At 40.4% G+C, this 25,647-nt stretch overlaps 2 protein-coding genes across 2 annotated transcripts; one reads left to right on the top strand and one right to left on the bottom strand.

Moving 5' to 3' along the window:
• Positions 1-793: 793 nt before the first annotated feature.
• slc35e3 (solute carrier family 35 member E3) lies at positions 794-7,205 on the bottom strand. Its single transcript, XM_085769987.1, has 8 exons — positions 6,936-7,205; positions 5,670-6,144; positions 4,482-4,592; positions 4,314-4,373; positions 3,720-3,818; positions 3,532-3,614; positions 2,657-2,741; positions 794-2,552 (listed from the first exon to the last, which is right to left on the bottom strand). The coding sequence occupies exons 2-8, from the start codon at positions 6,069-6,071 to the stop codon at positions 2,451-2,453; spliced, it is 942 nt and encodes a 313-aa protein (XP_085626113.1). The 5' UTR covers positions 6,072-6,144; positions 6,936-7,205; the 3' UTR covers positions 794-2,450.
• A 1,045-nt stretch (positions 7,206-8,250) lies between these two features.
• On the top strand, positions 8,251-24,594 carry nup107 (nucleoporin 107). Its single transcript, XM_085768742.1, has 27 exons — positions 8,251-8,358; positions 9,057-9,136; positions 9,347-9,442; positions 9,528-9,622; positions 10,425-10,560; positions 10,664-10,767; positions 11,413-11,528; positions 12,219-12,267; positions 12,672-12,743; positions 13,603-13,691; positions 14,031-14,106; positions 14,221-14,334; positions 14,528-14,618; positions 14,896-14,975; positions 15,099-15,158; positions 16,112-16,257; positions 17,487-17,535; positions 17,630-17,699; positions 17,796-17,911; positions 17,998-18,187; positions 19,319-19,425; positions 19,564-19,666; positions 20,141-20,298; positions 21,176-21,301; positions 21,836-21,949; positions 22,992-23,159; positions 24,336-24,594. The coding sequence occupies exons 1-27, from the start codon at positions 8,351-8,353 to the stop codon at positions 24,441-24,443; spliced, it is 2,721 nt and encodes a 906-aa protein (XP_085624868.1). The 5' UTR covers positions 8,251-8,350; the 3' UTR covers positions 24,444-24,594.
• Positions 24,595-25,647: the final 1,053 nt, after the last annotated feature.

The raw sequence follows: 25,647 nt of genomic DNA, 5'->3' as shown, positions 1-25,647 counted from the left end.
TTAAATTAAAGCCCTCAGTTATAATAATCTCAAAGCATAATATCTATTAGGGGGCATTTTGAATTATGAATAGACAGATTAAGCTGTTATCAAGCATCAAGGAAATAAAAACCAAGTAATTGAACCAAAATTAAACCTTAAGTAGAAACAGAGCAGCTTCTTTCTAGGGTTGTAAGCATGATTTTCCTTCTCAGGAGACTACACAGTACACACACACTTTCCACTCTTTCATTCAACTGAAATTCCCTCCTAGCACAGACACCCACTTGTGTGTGTGTAAAACAGACTTACTGTTGTAACTTTATTGACACAGTGTGAATCACACAGTCACTCGCACATACACACACGGTAGCAGCGCTGAAAACCCAGCTGTGAGCCACAGGGAAGCTGCACAGAGGAGCTGTTCACAGGAAAACTACATTTAAGGTGCAGTTTTAAGGAATGAAAGTAAAACCTCTGTAAAGTGCAATGTTTTTTTTTTTTTTAAAGTATATTTTTTTGGCTTTTTGGCCTTTTTTATTTGATAGCACAGTGAGATAGACAGGAAAGGGGGAGGCAGAGAGAGGGGTAACGACATGCAGGAAAGGTCTGCCCGATGCGGGACTCGAACCGGGGACGTCTGCGTTGAGGACTGTAGCCTCTACATGGGGCGGCCGCTTTAACCACTGCGCCACGCACCGCCCCTGTGAAGTGCAATGTTTATTTTCTTTTTTTAAATTAATCTCCTGGTGCTTTCTTTAATGCAAACTCGCCACAACCCATCAACAAACAGAGAGACAATGCAAACAGCTGAAAAAAGTCACTAAATCAGTTTTATTCAGCAGACTGAACATGTTCAACACTGTAAAGTGAAATGCAAACATTGAATCTCTGTCATGGTCACAGTCAGGCTGCGGTACATCCCAGACAGAGACACCGTCTGGTCCAAAGACACTTTTCTGCTTCCTGTAATGAAACATCACTGTAGGAGCATAAGGTTAGAGTTTTATTTCAGCAGGAAAATGACTGGCTGAAGCATCTGAAACACACAATAGAGGAGAAATAAAGAAAGTAGAAACCAGATAGTCACAGTTAAAGTGTGTGTGTGATCAGATTCCTCGCACACTCAGCTATAGTCATTGAAATGTAATAGGTTTAAAAAAAAAATCAAAATAAAGAAAGAAATAACTTAAACTACTGTAACACTGAATGAGACTAAGATCAGCCCAAAGCCAGACGTTGAAATGCTGCAGACCTTTAAAGGAAGATATTTAAAATATTTAATCATTGACAACGGAACGATTGTTTCCTGCTGTTTTTCATATACCATCTTAAAAATAGTTTTAGTGTGACTATAAGTCAGTGTCACTGTAATATCATAACGAAAAGTTCAGATTTTGGTGTGTAAATGACCTTAGTGTAAACAGGAGGCAGTTATGAATGATGCTGCCAAGCAGTTACAAATAAAATCTTAAGTAGTTTATAGCAACTTTGTTAAATCATAAGGTAATAAATTCCACTGTTTTCTCATTTTACTGTGAATTTAAAAGCATAAATATTTTCACTCAGTGACAAATCCCTCATAGATAAAACCTTATTAAAGAGGTTTGAGGGACTGTTCAGGGTCCAGAAGCAGCAGGTAGACAAATCATCCTGAAATAAATCAATCAAATGCGATAATTGATTGGTAGATTGATAGAATTCAATCCAGTCCTTCTTACTAAATATCTGCAGCACTATGGCTGCTCTGAGCACATTTTAATTTGGGATTGTGCGTGTTGAGCTGCCATTGTTTTCTGGTGAACGAACTGAACTAGCAGGAAAAAAATACTATTATTATTTTTCTAATATCATCACTATTATTATTATTATATTGTTCTCATGGCAGCACAGGTTTGGTGCTTTGTTCGAAGGCTCCTTCACAGTCCTGTAACTCCCAACCCTGTTCGCTCGTTTTGATTCAATCCATCAACACCACGACGCCACAAAGAGCAGCAGTGAATTCTGGGAAGAAGAAACTGATGCTCAATGTGACCCCCTGAATCAGTGCATTAAAAAAAAAAAACTGATGTGCAAGGTCTTTCATTCACCTCAATGTAAACAACGGTGATCTTGTCTGATTAAGTTAACAACAGCTTTTGATTTTCGTTTTTTTTTCATATCAGCAGCTGGAAACATGTGAAAGTCGAGCTGCCGACGTGTCGAGCTTCAGTTTCCCTTCAAAACATTTAAACATCATTGTTTTGGCGCAAAGAATCATGGGAAGAGCGTGAAGAACAGAGGACGTGTTGCCATTGTCGTACACTTTAAAGGCAAGCCCCCGTCCGGGAACCAGCATTAACTTTCTTTACTCTCCTAAAAAAATACTCATAACAAAATAAAATATATATAAAGAGGTCGCTGCCTCTAGTCGCACTGTGGGCAGCCAATGGCAGCAGTCCGTGCAGTTGACTGACAGATAAGTCGCCACCCTATGGTCTTTGAGCCAGGCGGCTTTTCCCCTCTTCCTGTTCGGCCAGCTTAAAGTGGGTGTACAACAGGATACCGGCCAGAGTGCAGAGGATCCCCAGGGCCTGGTGGGATGGAAAGACACAGAAACGGGTGGAGATAATAAGATGATTTGGAGGGAAATGGAAGTTACAGGTTTTAGTAATCAGGGCAACAGAGTGAGACTCACTTGGTTGAGCGACAGTGGATCATGGAAGAGCAGGTATCCTCCAATCAGGGTGATGCAGAATTTAAAATGTCCAAACATGTTGTAGCTGTGAACTAGAGTCAAGAAAATGATAACAAACAAACAAAAAACTAAGAATCATTGATAAACAAACCTGAAAACCTTAGATAACCTTAATTTTCCCAACAAGAACCAAAGATCTGCTCGAGAAGTTCAGTGACCCCTTTGGTAGGATTAGAAACTTCCTCAAAAACAAGAAACTTCTTCCTAAAAATCTTCCCAAAAAGCTCTGAAACAATTTCAACAACAGTAGAACCATTCACAATGCTCTCAAACCATACCAAAGCAACCAAAAACAGCTCAATAACAGTACTCAAAAAGATCGGAAATCCCTGCTGACCAGAAAGTGACAAAATCCTCAAATGGTAACCAGGAAAACCAATATCCTCAAAAGTTCACCAAAGAAAACCAATATCCTCCTTCAACAAAACCAGAAACCCAAAGATATTCTGAAACTGTTTCAACATGACTAGAAAGTTTGCCAGAAAGCCTCAAAAAGCTCCCCAAGACAACCAAATAGTACTCTTAAGGAGACCAAGAAACCTTCAAACCATTTAAATCCCCCAAGAAGACCAAAAGGCTTCTCCAAAGCCCCAAAAAAACTCTTGCAAAGCTGTAGAACCTACCCAAGAAGATCTGAAACCAACAGACCCAAAACCCCCCGTAATCACAGAGCCAACAAAGTCCTTAAAGTACCTCATGAGGTCTTCACATCTGCCCATAAGAACTTGGAAAAGACCTATAAAATTTATAAAACGACCCAAAACCCTTCAAAAACCCAAGATGGCCATTTCAGACCCTTCTGAATTGAAGGATACGTGACAGCTGAGGTGTTCCCAATGATCCAGTAGATGGACAGGTTGACCAGGAACGCCACCACGCCTGAGAAAAACACTGTCATCTAGACAACAGAGGGACAAGACAGTTATCACAACATTATAAACAGGTACCAGCTATTGAGGAACATGAGTTGTTGTGTATCTGTGTGTGTTTTGATGAGGCTGACCAGAGCGGGTAGAGACCAGGGTCCAAATATTCCTCCATCTCCAGTCAGCGGCTCAAAGACGGGAACAATGCAGAGCAGGAAGCCTGATGACAAAGGAGCCTGATAGGACAGTGATTGTGTTAACATAGATCATGATGTTGTCATTTCATTACATAATACAAGAACATGCAACATTACTGGCCCTTTATTAATGCATTTTTATTGTTAATCTTTCCCAGGTCAACACCCAAAAGTCCTAGGTCATTCAACAAGTGCTGGGTCAAAGGCCAACAAGTCAATTCTCTGGTCAAAGTCCACAAGTCCAAAGTGAAGTCAAGTCCAAAGTGAAGTGAAATAGGTTCTTAATCAAGTCCCAAGTCAAGACCAACAAGTTCAGTCCCACATTAGAGACAAGACCCAAACCCAACAGGTTTAAAAGGTACAGTAAGGCCAACAAGTCTCAAGTCAAGTCCTACATAAAGACCAAAGACTTCACACTATCAGCAAGAACACGTTTCAAAGGCATGCTACTTCAGTAATATTATCAACATCAAATTATGAAGTGATACCACTCCTGTTATTACACATTTTTATCAGTCTGGCGTTGAGTCATACCTGATAGTACAGAAGCTGCATAGAGTTCACTTGGAGCTCATGTTGTTTCGCCCCAACCCACTGAAAAAGAAGAAGAGAGAGATGAAAAAAAGAAATCCAATCAGCTTTACTCTGTCATTTCTTTGTTTTTGAGATGTTTCATTGAAGGTTGTCCGTCCGTTTCCTCACCACTTGGTAAAGCGACGTCACCAGAACTCCCAGCGATGCGAACACCGTCCCCAGCAGGTTGAACCGCACGTCGTAGTACGAGTTCAGTATCACTCCTAATGTTATGGGCACCTGGAGAAAACAGACAGTCAGAGGTTGGTGCCATGAACCTGCTTTGGAAAGACCTACAATACTTAAAGGGATATGCCAACTTTTTTTTTTTTACGTGTCTTGCCTCACTCCCGAGTCCATGACCAGCAGATAGACACCATCCTTTCGACTGTGCGTGCAGTAACAAGGGAGATAGAGCCGTATCGCCTGTAATTAGCTTAGCTCAAACACTGGAAGTGTATGGGTAGTGTTAGCCTGCCTCCACCTAAAGTCATCAGAGAAACAATTCAGCAACTCTAAACGGAAACCGGCGGGCCGATCTTCGTCTCAGCTGACAAAACTCTCCGGTAAGGCATCTTGAGCGGTCAAATGCCGGTAACGGGACGAGATCGGTCAAAACGGAGGGTTCAAGCAAAGACGGTTTATTTTGGTTCAAGCTAGCTACATCGAGGGTAGGTTAGCTTCCTATTTCAAAGTAAAAGCACAAATTCTGTCGTCATGGTTTTCTGTATGTAAAGGGCAACGGGTGTTTTATTTTGTGAAAGTAACCAGAAGTGCGTTGGTCACAACGGCTAGCTTGAGTAGCGCCGAATTCGTCCAAACAAAATTGTAAACAGCTGGTATTTAGACAAATTAACGACACGCTGCTGATCTAAACGGCTACTTTCTCGTCTAAAAATGTTTGAAATGTTGATAAAGTGATATATTTACAGAGTTTAGAGCTAAAATGAAATCAGCGTCTGACTGCTGATTTCGGCTTGGGTAGGCTAACACTACCTATACACTTCCAGCGTTTGAGCTAAGCTAATTACGGGCGATACGGCTCTATCTCCCTTGTTACTGCACGCACAGTCGAGAGGATGGTGTCTATCTGCTGGTCATGGACTTGGGAGTGAGGCAAGACACGAAAAAAAAAAGTTGGCATATCACTTTAACGTAGACCTTCAGAGATGTGAACCAGAAGATAGTCTAAGACAGAAACCAAACCAAAGCATGGTACTTCATCAAGATCCATTGGGTTTTGGTTGGGTAGCAAGACTCTGGAGCGGTCAAAGCTTTAGCCAACTTCTACATCCAGAAGATAATTGAAGAACTCACCAGTGTTAGTTTGATCTTCGTGGAGAAGGTCTTCTTGTAGTACGTGGTCTGGATGAGGATGATGACGGGTGTGGTCATGGCTTTGGCCAGCTGGTACGTCCCTATCGAGTTGTTCTGCAGGGAAAGGTTGGTGAAGGCCACGAACCCGCAGAAGCTCAGAGCCAACCACACGATCCTGCGGACGGGGAGGCTCTTTGGGGAGAAAATGTCCATTTTCTGGCAGATGTAGAGTCCGAGCCACGTGACCACGAAGTGCACGAGGGTCAAGGTCATGTTGGGGAAGCCATAGTGCACGTAGATCCACTTGTTGATGAAAACTATACAAATGGAGGACAGCAGGTTGGCCAACAGTCCGGCGACGATGCGCCTGTTGACTGAGAAACCTAACAGCTTGTCAGCCATGGTTTAAGTAAGCTGAGCCTCAGCTTACTCCGGCCGAGCGTTTTGTTTGACTTCACTGAACTCGCTCTTCACACTGCAAAAAGAGAGGAAGTCAATGTTACTGATAGCAAACTGGACACTGAACACATGTTGACAGGTTTTTAAGGTAGTATTTTTAACCTACTATAGGAGGAAGTATTCAGAATACCATTCACTTCAATAGAAAAAAGCAACATTCAAAACCTCAAAAGACATATTAAAGATAACTACAAGATAATTTCAGTCTTGGCAATTCGGATTTAGTTGGTGGGAGTGAAGCTAGAACAACTAGTTAATTTAGGATTTGGCAGTGGTGGGAAATAAGTACATTTACTGCACAAGTACTGCACTGTTTCATAATAAAAAATAGTTTGCTGAATAGTTCATAATGAAAACAATGCTTATTTCAGCCCTAAATGTACTAATAGAATATACAGATATGGTGAAAATTTGTTCTGATTTATGGCTATTTGAGTTGATAGTTTCAACTAAATGTGTGGAAATATTTCAAATAAATCTACCTCAGTAAATTTACAGGAAAGCAATGCAGATTGGGATAGATAGGCTAATTGTAAAATCAAGGTTTTTCTTAGATGAAGTTTGGGGTGATGCTCTGATTAAGCACTTTAACATTAACAGTGAAAGACAAACAACTAATGGATGTTAAACAGTTAATTATGGGTTATAATACCGTATATATTTAGATGTAAGTTAACACATTTCAGTTGTAATCTTTAGGCTACTGTTCTGTAACTCAGTTTATTTCACACAGACTGCTCCACTGTCTGTCTGTCTTTCTGTCTGTCTGTCTGTCTGTCATTATGCCACGCATTAAGAAAAGTTTACCTGGGGTCTCCATCTTTCCATCTGTCTCCTCCCGGCTTCTGTCGCTGCTGCGGCTAAAAACACAAATATCAAGATCCAGGGCTTTGATCGCACTCCTCTCCCCGCGGTCGAAGCTCCGATCCCGGCCTTCGTGATCACGGATTCCCGCTGCGGTCGGTCGGTAGCTGCTGGGTGAGGAGATCTGCTTCTCTCCAGCCGTAGCTACACAGCCAGACAACCAACCAACCCGTGTTTTCTGCTTCAAAACCGCCCTGTGTTCCTGTTTCCTTCGTTTCCCTCTTCTTCTGCCGTGTCTTTAGGCAGTTTGCAACCCACTACAGGAGCAGTACCGCCACCTACTAAACTGGAGGATCAAGATATTGGCAGTTTGGAAAGCAGATCATCTGGAAAATAATTTGTCTTTGTCAAAATTAATTTAATTTACAGTAATATCGGGTTTGGTGTCATATTAAAGGACTGAAAACTGGAAGTTCTCCTAAATAATCTCATAATATTGGAAAAATATGTCATACACAAATAGCCTACATGTAGGCCTACATTTTTGAAAGGGCTCTCTATATTTTGTGATTTACTAAAAGTATAAAATCTAAAAATGCACGTCTATAGCCATCAAAATGTACCTAGCTATGTGATTTACCTTCACCAGACCCCCACGGAACTTTTTATTTATTTATTTATTTTTTACATTTATTTATTTAGCACGAACAATATCATTAAAACAGTATGGACGATCATCATGACTGGGATGTGCAAAGGGGAGGTATGAAACCCAAAAGGGCTTATATAAATAAATATAATATAAATATATAGCCTAACCTCACCCACATATTCAAAAACCAAATTTGTTACAGTTTAAAAACAATAACATAGGAAACAATTAAACAATAACGAAAAATAAGTAGAAAAGTAAGTGATTAAACAGTAAATATAAGGAAGTAAGGAAAAATACATACATGAATGAATAATACAAAACAATAACTATAATTAATTAATGTATTGTAATATTATTATGACTCAAATATGACATATTTATTTACATTCCTTCGTGTATTTAGTAGTTTTTTTCATGACTTTTCTGTTCCATTCGTTACTGTGTTATAAACGCTGACATGTTTTGCCCATTTAAGTATAATTTGCATTGGAAATTACTCTGCTTGTAAGATTTGTATTACTACTAAAGAATTTAAAGAAAGAACTGTTTACAAATAGTTGAAAAAAATACGTAAACATGTTCATAACAGTCAATATTCTTGTTAAAATGAATGAATTGATCACACACCAGTGCAGTAATCGCAGTTATCTTCCATCCGTGGCGGTGGCGCTAGTCAGCAGCAGACCGCCGGAAATAGACAAGACGTAGAAGAAAAATTAGGACACACTAAACCTCGTGAAGCGGGAATTGACAGTTCACTACCATGGATTGGTAAATAAATACGCCTGATTTTCACTATATAATGACATTAATAAGCTTTTACGCGTATTAACTAATTCGTACGGTTATTTAACCAGCCAACGGCCCGCACCGGGTTAGTTAACTGTGCTAGCTGCGGGCTAACGATGCTAATCCTGCTAACGCCGCCGTTCACAGTGAATGGAGATGCTAACAGGCTAATACTGCAGAGTTTGTGTCATGTTGTTATAAAAGTTCTCAGTTACCACACTGCAAATACTCCTGAGTTTAAAATATATCACTATTTACACTATTACACTTTAAGTATTTATGCTACTCCTGAACCATGTGTTTATTAATCTGTTGTTTTGGTTGTGTATGGATTGGGATGTTTCTTGTTTGATTCATTATCTATCTATCTATCTATCTATCTATCTATCTATCTATCTATCTATCTATCTATCTATCTATCTATCTATCTATCTATCTAAACTAATTATATCTATTTGGATGAGCAATTTTATTTTTCAGGCATGGATGCTAAATACTTGGTGCATGCAAGCATTTTACATAGTCATTATAAATTCAGTATCTTTAGGGTTTCAGGGCTCCAGACTGGCCCTAATTGCTTAGGTTTTGGGGCAAAGGTTTTGCTTTGCATGACTGTTTTGTGTCAGATTCTGATGCAGATATGTAATTATTATATGTGTGTTGCTTGTTTTGTTGTGCAGGGGGGCAGAGCTGCCCTCTCCTGTGGTCCGAGATGACGAGGTGACCATCGCTGCCCGCAGGAGGAGGAAGAAAGTGGCTTGTATCCTGGAGTACATGGTTTCCTTACAGATAGATAGATAGATAGATAGATAGATAGATAGATAGATAGATAGATAGACTTTATTGATCCCAAGCTGGGAAATTGCAGTGTAGTATGTATGTATAGTGTGTGTGTGTGTGTGTGTGTATGCTCTGATATGTGCACCTAGGATTTTTCTTCCCTTGTTGTTTTCCTGATTGCTGGTTTTAGTCCCATCACCTGGCAGCGTCAGCCCTGTCGTTGCCTCGGTAACACCAGCCCGCTCCATGCTGAGGGCAACTCCTGCTTCGCTCTACAGACAAGCTGGTAGGACACACACATAAGCACACACACACACGGTCATCAGCTGATACGACGTCTCATGTCTCACCCCTCTTTCTCTCTTTCTCAGTGACTCCCAGAGTTCCAGATGTTTCCTCCATTTTGGCTCCTGGAGGTCGAACGCCTCGATACACGCACACACCCAGGAATGCACTCACCAGTATGGTGAGAAGCAATAACACACTCAGAGACTTGATTCTACCTAACACTTGAAATGAAAAATCCTTAAAGGGACAGTTCAACATTTAGTCAGATCCTCCTCTCACCATGATAGATAGATAGATAGATAGATAGATAGATAGATAGATAGATAGATAGATAGATAGATAGTACTTTATTAAGTACTATCCCTATAGTCCCTATAGTCATAGCAGTAGGTTCATCACCTTTAATTATTGGTGCATGTTGTTTTGAGATCAGCGGGGCAGAGACGTGAGCTGCTCAGTGAACACAATGGAGGTGAACGGTACAGGTCCCCTGTCCCTCATCAAACTCATTAAATACACAATCCAACAACTTGTGACCTGCACATTCACCACGCTATGAAATAATCATGTATAATTATGTAACATTACGACACATGAAGCAAATACTCTGAACTTCTTTTGCTTTTGAAATCCCTCCGCCCAGCAGCAGCCGTGTCTTGAATGTAGTTCCGGCTGCATTTGCCTCTAAAACAACTCTGTCTCGTAATGTTACATGATTATTTCATAGAGTGGTGAATGTGCAGGTCACAACTTGTCCACCAGAGAGTTTTGGAGTTGTTGGATTGTGTATTTGATGAGTTTGATGAGGGACAGGAGACCTGAGCAGCTCACGTCTCTGCCCCGTCGATCTCAAAACAACATGCACCGATAATTATAGGTAATAAACCTACTGCTATGACTATAGGGATTATGGTCATAGGAGAATTTGCCAAAAAGCTGAACTATCCCTTTAATTTATAATGTTTCATGTTTGTGTGTAGAACCTGGACGACAGCGACTGGACCAACAGCATGTACACGTCCCCGGTGTCGGGGATGGAGAACACCAGCTTCTTCACCGACGACATCACCAACCTGAGCTCGGCTCTGCTGAAGGAGGACGACCCCGGAGAGGCCTGTGAGAGAAACAAACACACCCACGTCGTCCTGCAGCAGCGTTAGTTTACAGTTACTCCTGTTTGTTAACGCTCCTGTGTCTGATCTTTTTTTTTTCTTTCCAGCGGCTGCCAGTCTTTTCCCAGAGTTCCTCACATCTTTCCTGAAACACTCTTCCTCTGCCGTGTTTGAGCTGCTGGAGGATTATCAGGCGCTCTGTCAGGACAAGGTGGGTTGTGTTGTTGTTGTTGTTGTTGTTGTTGTTGTCTAATGTCTTGATCTTTATTAGGAAACTGTCAATCAAACAGCTCGTTTTGTTACGTGAAAGCAAATATAGACCAAACACAGGATCATCATCGAACTGAACATCACACACACACACACACACACACACAAACGTTACTTACAAGAAACAAATCTCTCCAATATCTATGCAAATTATTCAGAAACCATGGCAACGTGAGAGCTGAGATTTTTCCCCTGATCCACAAAAAAAAGAAAGAAAAAGGTGTAAAAACGAGGCTGTCAAAGAATTCAAAAAACAAAAAAGAAGAAAGAGAAAGAGATAAAGAAGGGAAAAGATAAATATACGAGCGGTGTCCACTGCTATTTTGCTTGTTTGTTTTCTTGTTATTATTACATGTTTTATCATCTTTTATTCTTTGAAATAGAGTATAATATTGGTGTTGATAGTAAGCCAATGCAATTATAACAATAGAGAGGGGCAGGTACTATAGGTTTTTCTTCATCCTGCTCCTTTTCATTTATGGTGACAATGTGAAGTATGTAAACCATGAATGGAATAAATCAATAATGAAATGAAAATGAAAACGCACACATTGGGGAACTGATAACTCTGCTCGTGGTTTTCCAGGTGGACGTGCTGCAGTCCGTCGTCCTCAGAGCCGGTCAGAACAGTAAAACGGCCGGCGTCCGCTGGCTGCTGCAGCAGGAGAACTGCACCTGGAGACTCGTCACCTCCCTCTACAGGTACCTGTGGTCCTCACCTGACTGACTGACTGACTGTCTGTCTGTCTGTCTGTCTGTCCACCTGCAGGGTTCCCACGCGTCCTTGAAAATCTGTAAAACCTGGAAAATGATTGACCAATTCCAGTCCTGGAAAAGCTTGAGTTGTCATCGGCTACCAGAGCTCTATTTGACTTTTTCAAACTCTGCTAAGGATTTTGTTTCCAAAAAAAAAACATGTTTGTGCTGTTCTATGATAAATTTGTCATAATTTCTGAGCATTTAAGAGATTATTATCACAGTGGATGTGAGGGTCTAAGGGCAGAGGATGTTGTTATGATGTCATGTGAAGCCCTTTGAGACAAACTGTTTGTAAAAACGGGCTATACAAATAAAATTGCCTTGCCTTGCCTATTTCATAAATTAGAGCCATAGACTGCACATCTTTAAATCAGATCTCTGGGAGAGAGAAGAATAAACACAGAAACAAACTGATTAAATGTACAAAATAAGGTACCATTGACGAAAAGAACACTTATCCAAAGCATGAATGGGACGGGATGAATCAGTGTATGGCATAAAAACTAACGTCTGTCAGATTGTAGCAGCTGAAAATGTCCTGGAAAACGATTTCAAGAAACGAGAGGGTACCCTGACCTGTCTGTCTGTCTGTGTGTCCTCTCGTCTCTGATCCCTCGTCTCTTGTCTCTGCAGGGATCGGGTCCAGTTGGCGCTGGAGGACGACCTCATGACAGACATGGTGGTGAGTGACAACAACAACACACTCACAAAACTGCAATAATTGATTCCTCCTTTTGGCCACTTGGGGGCAGTGGAAACATTCACAGCACAGCACAGACATCTGTTAACAGCCAGTCAGTTGCCATGCAGGAGTCACGTAGCTCATCAGGCTCTAATAATCGATCAATTATTCAGGCTGCGCTCACTTTCTCAATAGTTAAACAACATCAATTATTCTCTTCATAATTCCACATTCTGACTCATTCTCATCTGCTTTAATGGAGTAGATGCAGATTTCTCTCTCTGTAATCGTCACCACCTGAAGGAGTCCCAATGTAAAACACACACGTTAAAGAGGAACGATGCAGGACTTTTAGTTTTTATCTCTGATTGATCTGTGAGTTAACTGTGTTTGTGTCTTCATAGGTTCCCAGTGAGAGTGAGAAAGTTGTGGTGGAGCAGCTTTTTCAGCGCGACGCCGTCATACGACAGAGTCAGGTAACACACACACAGTTTTTCAGAGTATACATACTTCTAGACTTGAAGACAAAATTGATTGGAATAAATCCAGTTCTCAGTGCTTAGTGCTTGATCTTAGACTACTTGTATTGTCTTGAATATCAACTTTTTCCCTTTTTCTATTTTATTTTATTCTTAAAAAAAATATACATACTGTACATATGTATATACAGTGGGGAAAATAAGTATTGAACGCGTCAACATTTTTCTCAGAAAATATATTTCTAATCGAGCTATTGACATGAAATTTTCACCAGATGTCGCCAACAACCCGAGTAATGCACATAGACAAAGAAATCCAAACATTTATGTCCATAAATTAAAGTTAAGTAATGTGTAATAAAGTGAAATGACACAGGAGATAAGTATTGAACACGTGAAGAAAATGAGGAGGTGCAAAAAGGTTTGGAAAGACAAGAAAGCAGCTGGAGTCTGTCAGTGTTTAGAAAGTCATCCTGTCCCCTGTCAGTGCAAAGTAATATCAGATGGTTTAGTCCAAATATATAAAAAGGTTTCTCATCACCAAGGTGTCACACTAGAGGCGTCTCATGATGAGGAAAAGCTCTGATGAGAACTCTCTCCAGACCTTCAGAAACTGATGCTGCAGAACAAACTGATGCATCGGTTACAGACGGGTCTCAATGCACCGTTTTATCCGTTAGCGCCGTTAATCTGGAACTAAAAAGAACAACAATTTACCATAAAATGGACACGACCAGGTGCTCACAAGATTTATGACAGAGTCAAAAGAAAAAAGAAAAAATGTTTTCTCCAATAGAAACATGTTAAAAACAAACAAAGATAAAATAAAAAACACACATCTCTGTATGTTTTGCAGCTGGTGGTTGACTGGCTGGAGTGCATCGCCAAGGATCAGATTGGAGATTTTTCTGATAATATCGAGTACTACGCCAAAAACGTCTGCTGGTGAGTGTTTGAACATTACATCTACAGTACAGGTGTGTGTGTGTTATTTTTTATTTATTTATGTACCGTATTTATTTTTTGAGAAATTTTACCACTTTTTTAAGAATTTTTTTTTAGAAATCTTAACACTTTTTCTATAATTTTTTCCATATTTCTCTTTTCGTTTTGAGAACTTTTTCTATAATTTTTTAAAAACTTTTTTAAACTTTTTAAAAACTTTTTTTTAAACTTTTTTAAACTTTTTTTTAAATCTTACCACTTTCTTTTTGAGATTTCTCTACAATATTAAAAAAAAATGATTCAGTGAGTTCATGCTGTGTGTGTGTGTGTGTGTCGCAGGGAGAACACGCTCCATGCGCTGAAGATGAGGAGGAAGAGCGGCGCTGCTTTCACCGTCCCTCTGGTCACTGAACTGGTGAGGCCGATTTACCATGACAACACACCTCCTCATTTCCTAGCGTTTCAATAAAAAAAAAAAAAGAAATATAATAATGTGTGTGTGTATTTGTGTGTGTGTGTGTTCATCCAGGACCCAGACGCTCCGTTCCGGCAGCAGCGCCCCCTGGCCGACCTGGACCGAGAGGACGACGCCCGGCTGCTGAAGAACCTGTTCACACTGATCAGAGCCGGGATGACGGAGGAGGTAGAGAGACAGACAGTGGTTCATACTGTATTTAAAGGGCCAGTACACCCAAATTAATGACAACCATCAGCTCTGAATACAAGGATTAGTTTGTCCTCTAACAGTTCCCTGCACTCAGTGTGTCTGGATTATGGGGAATGTCTCACTTCCTGTCTGGACCCACAGTCATTTCAGCTTGTGTGTGTATGTTTAGGCCCAGAGGCTGTGTAAACGCTGTGGTCAGGCCTGGAGAGCAGCGACTCTGGAAGGCTGGAAACTGTACCATGATCCCAACATGACCTCAGGTAACCTCTCTGAGCTTCTTTCTGTCTGGTCTCGTCTGGTCTCGTCTCGACAACAGCCTCGAGTTTTAATTTCTGCCGTTAAGTCGATGACTGAATATCAGTTGATTATAAGTAAATTTGACAACTGCACTTCTCATTAGAGCTGATGAATTCACCTCCTGCAGTTAAAATTTGCATAATTTCCTCATTTACAACATCCTGATGTCACATTTCCACTCATCGTCTCCACACAACACCGTCTCAGACTGTGTCCCAACATGTCCTTGTGTCTCTGCAGGAAGTCTGGAGCTGCAGCCGGTTGAAGGAAACCCTCAGAGAGGGATCTGGAAGGCCTGCTGCTGGAGGATGGCTGAGGAGGTACAACAACAACACACAACACAAAACAACACACACAAACACAGGAAAAAAGCATGAAGTTCGACAAACAGAGGAAGGAGTCGGTGTTCACCTGCTGTGTGTGTGTGTGTGTGTGCGTTTCAGGAGCAGTTGAACAGATACGAGAGAGCGATCTACGCCAGCCTGAGTGGAAACCTCAAGCCGGTAAATATCATCAGTTGATATTTATATTTATGTTACACTGTATGTTCAATAAATGAAAGGACAGATCTCTGTGAGATTCTCCAACTACAAGTCCATCCTCTGTTTGGCCACAATAAAATCAAACAAGTTTAAGTTCATGTCTCATTGAGGCTTGAACTTGATTAACTTTTTGCTTAAAAGTGATGAACACAAACACCTCTGCTCCCACTCTGTAGTTCAAGAGCTTTATTGTCATTGTACAGTCTCCTGGATAACAAAATGGTTTTAAAGCAACTGCTAAAAGGTGCATTCAAAGGGAATTATTAACCTTTCTCTTGTGTTTGGGTCAACAGTGACCCATTGTTTATAGCATCAAGGCTTTTTGACTTTGTCAGGAACCTTTATTTAAACAAAATAAAACAATTATTTTTCTTTTTTCACAAAATTCTAAAATGCTCTGGTTAAAATTATGACATTTGTGGTTTTAGGGTAAATTTTGACCTTGTTATTACGATAAGAACAATAATGAGAGTTAAAACTGAAATCATAAGTGCAAAACCAACTTATTCATGCATAAGGAAGCCTAACAATGTAACCAAGCGATGAGAAACAAATGGGATGATAAATAATTGTTTTAGTGTGTTTTACAGCTGATTTATGACTCGGGTCAAACTGACCCGAACACCATAGATGGGAGCAGAAAGCTGACACAAGACGAAGTTTAAATAGATTAGAAGGAAAAACAGCAGAATATACACAACCACAATAAATACAAAAATCCTATATTTAAATATTAAGTGTTAGAATAAATGAATTAAAAGAAAACAACAGAGTATGCACAAACCACGATAAATATGAAATTGCACATCATGATGTAGAGATCTTGAGGATGTTATTGTGTTAAGTTACTGTGTGTTTAGAGTCCTTAATGTAATGTAATGTACATTAACAGTGTGTGTGTGTGTGTGTTTCAGCTGCTGGCGGTGTGTGAGTCGTGGGAGGACTGTGTGTGGGCGTACTTCAGAGTCATGGTCGACTCTCTGGTGGAGAAGGACCTGATGTCGTCGGGGATGGCTCACCAGGAAGTGGAGACTCTGCCGCGAGAATACCTGGAGGCCAAGTACGACACACACACACACACACACACACACACACACAGATACACACAAAAATACCGTATTGGCTTGGATACAAGACAATATTTACATCAGGGCCTAATGTTAAATGTTTGTGGTCTCACTGTTGCTAGGGAAGTGACTCCTGAGTCTCAGTTTTCGTCGTGTGATGTAATGTCTTTTGCTACGAGGGAGGAAATTTTCTTGCAGCTGAAAATGAGTTCAGTCAAAATCTTGAACCAGAAACGAAACTCAAACTCAAAAAGGCTCAAGCCTGTAAGAAATGTCAAACTTTCTTCCTGACTTCTTTTCGATAGATTACTGATGTGTTGACGTCCTATTGGCTGTTGTGCATAAACATCAAGATAAAGATTTACACCAGCTAGGTGATGGGAGAGCAACAATGGTTCGTCACAGTGTGTTTTCCGGTGACGGTGACCGTTATCATCTAACTCTAAAGTTTTGTCTGGAAACCGCCAGATAGTGAGAGTTGAGACGAAAAAGGAGGAAACTTGGCCTCGGCCTTGGCCATGTTCCTGGGCAAGAATTTGGGGCAGATAACTTTCTGTCTGGTTTTTAAAGTTGGGTCCGGGGACTCCCAGGGGCACTTTTTATAGAATTGTCTTTGTCTCTTTTTTGTAGAATAAAATTTTACCACTTTTTCTAGATTTTTTAAATTTTTTTTAATTTTTGAGAAATGTATCACTTCTTTCTAAAACATTTTTGTGAAATTTTTACCACTTTTCTCTAGAATTTTTAAACTTTTTGTTTTGAGAATTTTTTTTTTTTACTATTTATTTTTTAGAAATGTTGACACTTTTTCTAGAAATTTTTAAAAACTTTTTTTTTTTGTTGAAATTTTTCCGTTTTTCTTTAGAATAGGCTTTTTTTTCTAGAATTTTTTTTTTTTTTAGGAAATCTTACTTTATTTCAGACATTTCTCTACAATATTTCCAAAAATTCACACTATTAGCCCTAATTTGAACGTACATTGACTAAAAAAGTAATGTTCTTCAGTCTCAGAACAAATATTTGTGTATTTCTGGTGTTTGCTTTAAACATTTTGTCCAATGGGGGTCCGTGGTCTAATTTGTGTCAATTTAGGGTTCCTTGATGTAAAAAGATTTCAGAACCACGACTATAAACACAGAGGGATTGACCTTTAACCACACAAACTACATAGGGAAGTGAAATTCTTCTCTAACATTATATATACGTATGTCTCTCTCCTCAGCTGGACCATGGAGAAAGTGTTTGAGGAGCTTCAGGCTTCAGAGGCGAAGGTGAAACTCTCACACTGTGACATGTGAACGGTGAAGTCACATGACTGAACCCAGGTTATAAATCCAACTTCTTTCTGTCTGTTTGTGTGTGCAGAGGGTGTTGGAAGAGACAAAAGAACATTATCACATCATCCAGAAGTTTGTCATCCTGGGGGATCTGGATGGTGAGAACCACTCTTTCCCCTACAGTCATTTATTATAATATAACTTCTTTTATTTCCATAACACCAGCTTGAATCCAATGTCTCTTTCTCTCTCAGGCCTGATGGAGGAGCTTTCTGATTGGCTCACATCTCCTAAGCCCCTCCCCTCCCACCTGCTGCGCTTCATGACTCACCTCGTGTTGTTTTTCCGCTCTCTGGGTTTGGCCCTGAAGGTAAAACACAAGACTTTGAATGCAACAACATGCCGTTTGTCTTCACTTTTCACTGACCAGTTTCTCTCTCCCTCTCTCTTCTGAAGGAGGAAGTGTGCGTGGATGTGTTGAAGGCCTACGTCTCCCTTCTGATCCGGGACCAGCAGACCGAGCTGGTGGCGAGCTACGTGGGTCAGCTGCCGGCCGAGATCGCCACCGCTCAGTACGCCGCTTTCCTGGAGACCGTCACCCAGGCGGAGATCCGTCCTCGCTGCCTGCAGCTCGCCACTGAAGCAGGTGAGAAGGAAAATAACGAAACACTCAGGGTGAATTCCAATTCCCCCCTTTCGACCCCAGGAAGAATAGCTTTGGCATTGCCATAGCTAATGAGGATCCCAATAAATCAAAAAGCCCTACCCCTTCGTTTTGCGTGTTCATGTGAGGTGGTGGTGTCCCGATTCTGCTTCAGACGAGGGTTAGGGGGAAGTGGTAGGGCTATCTGGCCCTTCAAACGGAGATTTTTCAGGGGCACAGTTCAAACCGAGGGGTATGACAAGTTTCCCAGAATGCATCTCGCAGCAACCGTCAGCTGTTTTATTTCTCGCTGTAGCACTGTTATTACGTCGCTTTGTTAAGTTTTAATATTTTTTCATGCGAGAAAGTAGCTGTTTAGATCCCCAATGTGCGGTTAGTTTACCTATATGACGGCTGTTTCGACGTTTGCTCTGATGTTTTTCGGAGAAGTGAAGCTCCACAGTGGAGCCTCCGCCTGTGGAGCAGATCAGCAGCCCGTCACAGAGACACCACCCGGCCGGAGAGCTCGTCAGCCGGCCAACCTCCGTCGTCATCCCGGGAGAAAAGACGATCGCTAATTAACTTACCCGCAGCTTTTTAAAAGTTTACCGCCGGCTGGCTACATTCTTTTTAGGAGATAAATGCTGGTCTCATTGATTAAATTTAACAATTGTGGCAGTCGCATCAATTTGTTTGAATTATAAGTGAAGCTTCATGTGTATTGGACAGAGGAACAGCGCTGCCTGGGGTCTCTGTAGCTTACGTACAGAAATCACCACATTTGAATCAATAAATAAATGTTTTACAATGAACCGATCAGTCTGCATTAAAAAAAAAATTTATTTTATTAAGTTAACATGGTTTTGAATACAGGATTTGTGGCAAAAGCTCGTCACGTCTGCTTATGTGAAAGCCAGCAGAGACGACTGATGACGTATGTGATTGTTGAAGGGGTGTCCCAATTCGTAGGGGTTGACTTTCAACCCCTACCCCTTGTAGCTCCGTTTCAAGGGGCAAGGGTTAAGGGCTAGGGGTAGGGGTAGGGGTAGGGATGGAAATTAGAATTGGGCATCACAGTGAGGCCAGATATTATTACTGAGAAAATATTAAACATTTCTGTTTTTTTTAACGTAGGTCTGGATGTTGCGGCGATAACGAAGCTGGTGGTGGAGACCGTGAGGGAGAGAGACGACTCTGAGTTCACTCACCACAACCAGACGCTGGAGACGGGAACGACAAAGGTGCAGACATCAAACACATCATCACCATGTTTTGTTTCACCTCGGGGGGGGGGGGGGGGGGGGGCAAAGAGGGGAAATGCATGAATGAGTCTAAAAATTAAAATAACTAAACAAACGACTCATGCTCTGCTCTGATAGGAGGACCAAAGGAAGATCGACATCATCGACTGGCTGCTGTTTGACCCCGCCCATCGAGCCGAGGCCCTGAAGCAGTCCAACGCCATCATGAGGAAGTTTCTGGGTACTCTTCTTATTTATTGAAGCTCACGTTTCCGTACAATAGTAACGGTACAGTTACACATATATCACAGCATAACAACAATCAAATTAACAAAAAATAAAAAAATAAATACATTTCTTGGTGACAGACCTTGTAATCCCATGAGAATTGTAATTATAATTGTTGCAACAGATAATTGGTTACATTTCTTATTTGTAATTAACTTAAGAGACTTAAAATAATAATCAACTTCAATCAAAAACTATTTAAATGATGACATTTATGGATGTGAAATTTCCCCAATAAAAAAACATGGAATATTTAAAAGCAGGGACTGAACTAAAATGAGGAAACGCTATGTATGTTAACAGTGATCACACTGGAGTCGTACAAAATGAGATGTAAAAGTGAATAGAGCTGGGACAATATAAGGTAAATAATAAAGATAAAAGGAGTAGGAGAAATAGATGCATTTCTTCTGTCTCCCTGTCTCAGCTCTGCAGAAACACGACGCAGCCAAGGCCGTGTTCTCCAAAGTGCCCGAGGACTCGATGAAGGAGATCTGCTGCCAGTGGGCCGGGATCGGTCAGACCACCTTACCCGCCGAGGACGAGAACGCCATCAGGGAACACCTGTGTATCCGAGCCTACCTGGTAATAAACACTTAACAGCTGCTGCTGCATGATGCAAATATACTGACGTTAAGCAGGTGAAATATAGTTTTAAAGGGATAGTTCACCCAAAATTCAAATTTCTCCATGCAGCACTGCATGTCCATATGACGGTTGCGAACGAAGCTCACTTTTCTTCGTCCAAAAAGACACACCAAAAAACATCCAAATACCTCCATAGTGCTCGTCTGTAATGTCCCTCTTGTATTGAAGCCCCAACATGAGAAATTGTTCCGAAAAAAATTAAATAAGTCTATGTTTTAAGCTTGTTTGTAGTGCTGGGAGCTTCTGCTACAAACAAGCTTAAAATATAGACTTATTTAATTTTTTTCGGAACAATTTCTCATGTTGGGGCTTCAATACAAGAGGGGCATTACAGACGAGCACTATGGAGGTATTTGGATGTTTTTTGGTGTGTCTTTTTGTACGAAGAAAAGTGAGCTCCGTTCGCAACCGTCATATGGACATGCAGTGCTGCACAGGGCCCTGCTGAAATTTGAATTTTGGGTGAACTATCCCTTTAACCATGATCATCAGCTTAGATTGATGTGCTAACATGCTAACAATTGTTAATTAATGCTAAACTGATGAAAATCTCATTAGTTTTGCAGATATTAGGTCATAAATTGTAATATTGGATTTCATTTTCTTCCAAGATTTACACAGTCTGTAAAACACATAAAACACCAGAGCGGTGAAAATGATCCTTAAGGAGGAGTTAAATCACACTTCGCTCCGTGAAGCATCGTCGCCTTGGGGTTCCTTAAACCGCTTGAGTGGAAAATGGCTAATAGAGTGCTGCTGACACTGTATCAATAAACATTATTGATCTGAGTGTGTCTTCCCTAATCTCTTGCAGGAAGCTCATGAGGCGTTCACTGACTGGTTCAGCCACAGCAGCTCTGCCCCTCAGAAACCAGCGCCGGCTCCCGAAGCAAAGTTCACAGAGAGAGTAGCTAATGAGATGAGAGAGAAGGAGTACCAGGTACACACACACACACACAGCAATAAACACTAGGGGTGTCACGATTCTCCAAATCCTCGATTCGATTCGATTTGATTCTCGATTTTTTTTTCTTTTTCTTACAGCACAGAGGCCTATGCCATTTTCAGACTAGTCTAGTCTACGATCATTGGTTTTATTCATCAAATTTTGTACAGTAAATCTTATTTCAAAAGATGGGCTACATATAAGTGATGCAATTTCCATAATGTATCACATTAGGCACTATGGTCACATTTAAATAATTTATTTACAATATAAAGGTAACAATTTTACCAAGAATGCCCCCAAAAATCAGGGCCAAAATTGCCCCCAAGGTTTTGAAACAAATATATTTATATCTGTACATTATCATAATTTTCGTCTATCCTCTCTTTGACTTTGATGCTCGAGACCATGACGTAATTTCGATCGATTTCGATAAAAAATCGAAATCGTGACACCCCTAATAAACACACACAAACAGTATAATACTGTATGAGTATAACACACACCTCTTATCTGTTTGTGTGTCAGACCTCGCTGTCCTCCTGGTCGTGTCGTCTGGACGTCCTGACCGAAGACGTGAAGGAGAGGATCTACAACGTGCTGCTGTTCGTCGACGGAGGATGGATGGTCGACAACAGACAGGTTATTGTTTATGGCAGGAAAACTCCCAGAGCTGCAGGAAACTTTTTTTGAGAAACGAAGGAACTAAAACTTTTGTTTTGGTGTTGAAATAAACAGGAACTCAATTCAGTTCCTGTGCGACACAGCTCCAGGCGTTAAGAACAAAAAACAAAGTCTGTTTCCTCTGTGAGAACAAGACAATTACATATTCACAACATCAGTGCAACAAAGTCTACAGAAAATTATATATATCTTATATGTGAGAATCAAATATATCAAAATAAAGAAGTGTCTTAACAACTTTATCATATTTTCTTAATCTAGAGACTGTGTATGTATCAATAAATAACTAGTTTATTGGATTTTTATGTCCAGTGCCCATCTATTAGTGATAAACTGTTAATTGATATTAAAGGGACCCGTCTTAGTAGTAGGTTTGTTACCTTTAATTGTCGGTGCAAGCTATTTTTACAACGGCGGAGCAGAGCCGCGAGCTGCTCAGAGCTACGCTACGGAGGCTCATGGGATTTCTTGGTTTCCCTCATCAAACTCATCAAATACACAATCCAACAACTCCACAACGCTCTGGTGGACAAGTTGTGACCTGCACATTCACCACGCTATGAGATAATAACACAACGTTACCAGAGAGAGTTGTTTTAGAGGGAAATGCAGAGGCTGCTTGATGAAAAACTGTCCCTGAAGGCAACATGCATCAGCGGTTTTGCATGAATTTCCCTCTAAAACAACTCTGTGTGGTAACGTTGTGTTATTATCTCATAGCGTGGTGAATGTGCAGCTCACAACTTGTCCACCAGAGCGTTGTGGAGTTGTTGGATTGTGTATTTGATGAGTTTGATGAGGGAAACCAAAAAAATCCCATTAGCCTTTGTAGCGTAGCTCTGAGCAGCTCACAGCTCTGCTCCACCGTTCTAAAAATAGCTTGCACCGACAATTAAAGGTAACGAACCTACTGCTATGACTATAGGGATTATGGCAATGGGCCAATTTGCCAAAATGTTGAACTATCCCTTTAAGCGGTTTGTCCTGTTGTGTTTTTTAGGATTCGGAGCAGGACGAAGAGCGCAGCCACCAGATGGCGGCGCTGCGTTCTCTGTGTCTGCCTCGCCTCAGCTTCCTGCTGCTCAGCGTGCTGCAGAACTCCTCCAGACACCAGGAGGCGCTGCGGCTCGCTGACATCATCTCCTCCGACCAGCATCGTCTCTACCAGGTAACTAGAAGGATGGAAGGATAAAGGGAAAGATGGAAGGAAAGAAGGAAGGGGAAAACAGAAGGAAAGATAGAAGGAGGGAGGGAACAGATTGGGTCAAAAAAGAAGTAAGGAAGGAAGGAAGGGAAAAAGGATTGTGGAAAGAAGGAAGGGAAAAAGGAAGGAAATAAAGATGGAGGGAGGAAAAAGATTTGTTCAAGGAAGGAAGAAGGGAAAGAAGGAAGGGAAAAGGAAAGAAAGATGGAGGGAGGGAACAGATTGGGTCAAAAAAGAAGGAAGGAAGGGAGGGAAAAAGGATTGTGGAAAGAAGGAAGGAAATAAAGATGGAGAGATGGAACAGATTTGTTCAAGGAAGGAAGAAGGGAAAAGGAAAGAAAGATGGAGGGATAGGGAACAGATCAGGTCAATTGGATCAAAAGAGGAAGGAAGAAGAAGTAAGGATGAAGGGAAGGAAGGAAGGAAGGACAAAGGCAAAGAAAGAAGGGGAAAACGGAAGGAAATATAGAAGGAGGGAGGGAACAGATTGGGTCAAAAAAGAAGGAAGGAAGTAAGGACGGAAGGGAGGGAAGAAGGATTGTGGAAAGAAGGAAGGGGGAAAAAGGAAGGAAATAAAGATGGAGGGAGGAAACGGATTTGTTCAAGGAAGGAAGAAGAAGGAAGGAAGAAGGGAAAAGGAAAGAAAGATGGAGGGATAGGGAACAGATCAGGCCAATTGGATCAAAAGAGGAAGGAAGAAGAAGTAAGGACGAAGGGAAGGAAGAAAGAAAGGAAGGAAAGAAGGATTGAGGAAGGGAAAAAGGAAGGAAATAAAGATGGAGGGAGGGAACCGATTGGGTCAAAAAAGAAGGAAGGAAGGAAGGGGGGAAAAGGACTGCGGAAAGAAGGAAGGGAAAAAGGAAGGAAATAAAGATGGAGGGAGGGAACAGATTTGTTCAAGGAAGGAAGAATAAGGGAAGGAAGGAAGGGAAGAAAGGAAGGAAAGAAGGAAGGGAAAAAGGATTGAGGAAAGAAGGAAGGAAAGAAGGAATGATGGAGGAAGGGAACAGATTGAGTCAATTTGACCCAGAAGGACAACAGGAGGGTTAAGAGCGTGTTTTATCATATTTGTGAGTCCAGATTTTTTGTTTGTTTGATTAATATAAAAGACTTCACCATTTTTCTTCATCATCTCCACAGGTTTTCTCTAAAGAGGAGCTGAGGAGGTTCCTGCAGAAGCTGAGGGAGTCGTCGCTCGCTCTGTTGGACCGAGGCTTCGATCCACTGGGCTACGAGTTACAGCCATGAACTCATATATACACACATTCACACACACACACACACACACACACACACACACACACACTCACACACATAGTTTGAAATTTGAATAACTGTTGTCTCTTTGAATTGTGTTAATCTTTTTTTTTTTGCAAAATAAAAGCCTGTGTTTCCTGTAGTGGGTTAATGTCAACTTTATTTGTAATAATACTGGTTCTAAATAATGTGTTAAATCCAAATGTGAAAATTATATAAAAAAGATAAAGAACAAGCTGAATGGAATGAATATAAAAAGTGACATAATGAAACAGTGTATAGTTATCATATAGTTTTTATTATAGTGGAATAAGTTGTTGACCATACAAATAAATGCAAAATGACAAATGATGGTGATTGTGTGGCAAACAGAACACAAAATCTTTCTTTTTTTTTTTTTAATTTGATTCTGGTAACATTTACATTTATTTCATTCTGATTAAGACCTAATTCTCCAAGCCAAACAAGTGTTTAAAAAGAAGAATAGACTCAGTGATAGGGAGTACTGCACTTGTTCTATGACATTTATTACAGTTTGTCTCATAGTTGGATTAAATGAGCCTGAGATACACTGCAAAAACTCAAAATCTTACCAAGAACATTTGTCTTATTTCTAGTCAAAACAAATCTCATTCTACTTAAAATAAGACTCATCACATAAAAAGTAGCTTGTTTTTAGACACTTTTTACTTCTTTCAAGCAGATTTTCACTAAAAAATGTGATAATGGGGCAAGTTTTTCTTTCTTATTTACAAGCACAAAAAACCTGCTTTCACTGGCAGATTTCTCTACTTATTTCAAGTGAAAATTTGTTTGAAACAAGTGAAAATGATATAAAAACAAGTTAATTTTTAAGTGATGAGTCTTATTTTAAGTGGAAAGAGTTTAGTTTTGACCAGAAATTAGACATTTTGACAAGAAATAAGAGAAATATTCTTGTAAAGATTTGGGGGTTTTGCAGTGTAGGGGGAAAAAAACATCAGATTCACATACAATGGAAATAATTGCTGCTCAAAGTTATTTTCATACCTACAACAGCAGAAAAATCCAACTTGTGCATCAATGCAGTAAAGCTAATATGATATAAAGTATTATTAAAATTATTACAAATTGTAAAAAAATAAGTAAATTCTACATATTTTCTGGTTAAAGTTGATAAAACGGCGGGAAAATCAAGGAAATTGTAATATTTATA

Source organism: Trachurus japonicus, chromosome 23, assembly GCF_045865225.1.
Source record: "Trachurus japonicus isolate A0001 chromosome 23, Traja_1.0".
Lineage (NCBI taxonomy): Eukaryota > Metazoa > Chordata > Actinopteri > Carangiformes > Carangidae > Trachurus > Trachurus japonicus.
Note: the sequence above shows the minus strand (reverse complement) of the source record. Positions and strands in the feature narration are given on the sequence as shown.

Coding starts and splice junctions, on each gene's coding strand:
- slc35e3 (XM_085769987.1), bottom strand. CDS start 6,071: ATGGCTGACAAGCTGTTAGGTTTCTCAGTCAACAGGCGCATCGTCGCC. Junction 3,615..3,719: donor CCTGGTCTCTACCCGCTCTG/GTCAGCCTCATC, acceptor TCTGTTGTCTAG/ATGACAGTGTTTTTCTCAGG. Junction 2,553..2,656: donor ATCCACTGTCGCTCAACCAA/GTGAGTCTCACT, acceptor CCATCCCACCAG/GCCCTGGGGATCCTCTGCAC.
- nup107 (XM_085768742.1), top strand. Junction 12,744..13,602: donor CCGTCATACGACAGAGTCAG/GTAACACACACA, acceptor TATGTTTTGCAG/CTGGTGGTTGACTGGCTGGA. Junction 20,299..21,175: donor TGTGTATCCGAGCCTACCTG/GTAATAAACACT, acceptor AATCTCTTGCAG/GAAGCTCATGAGGCGTTCAC.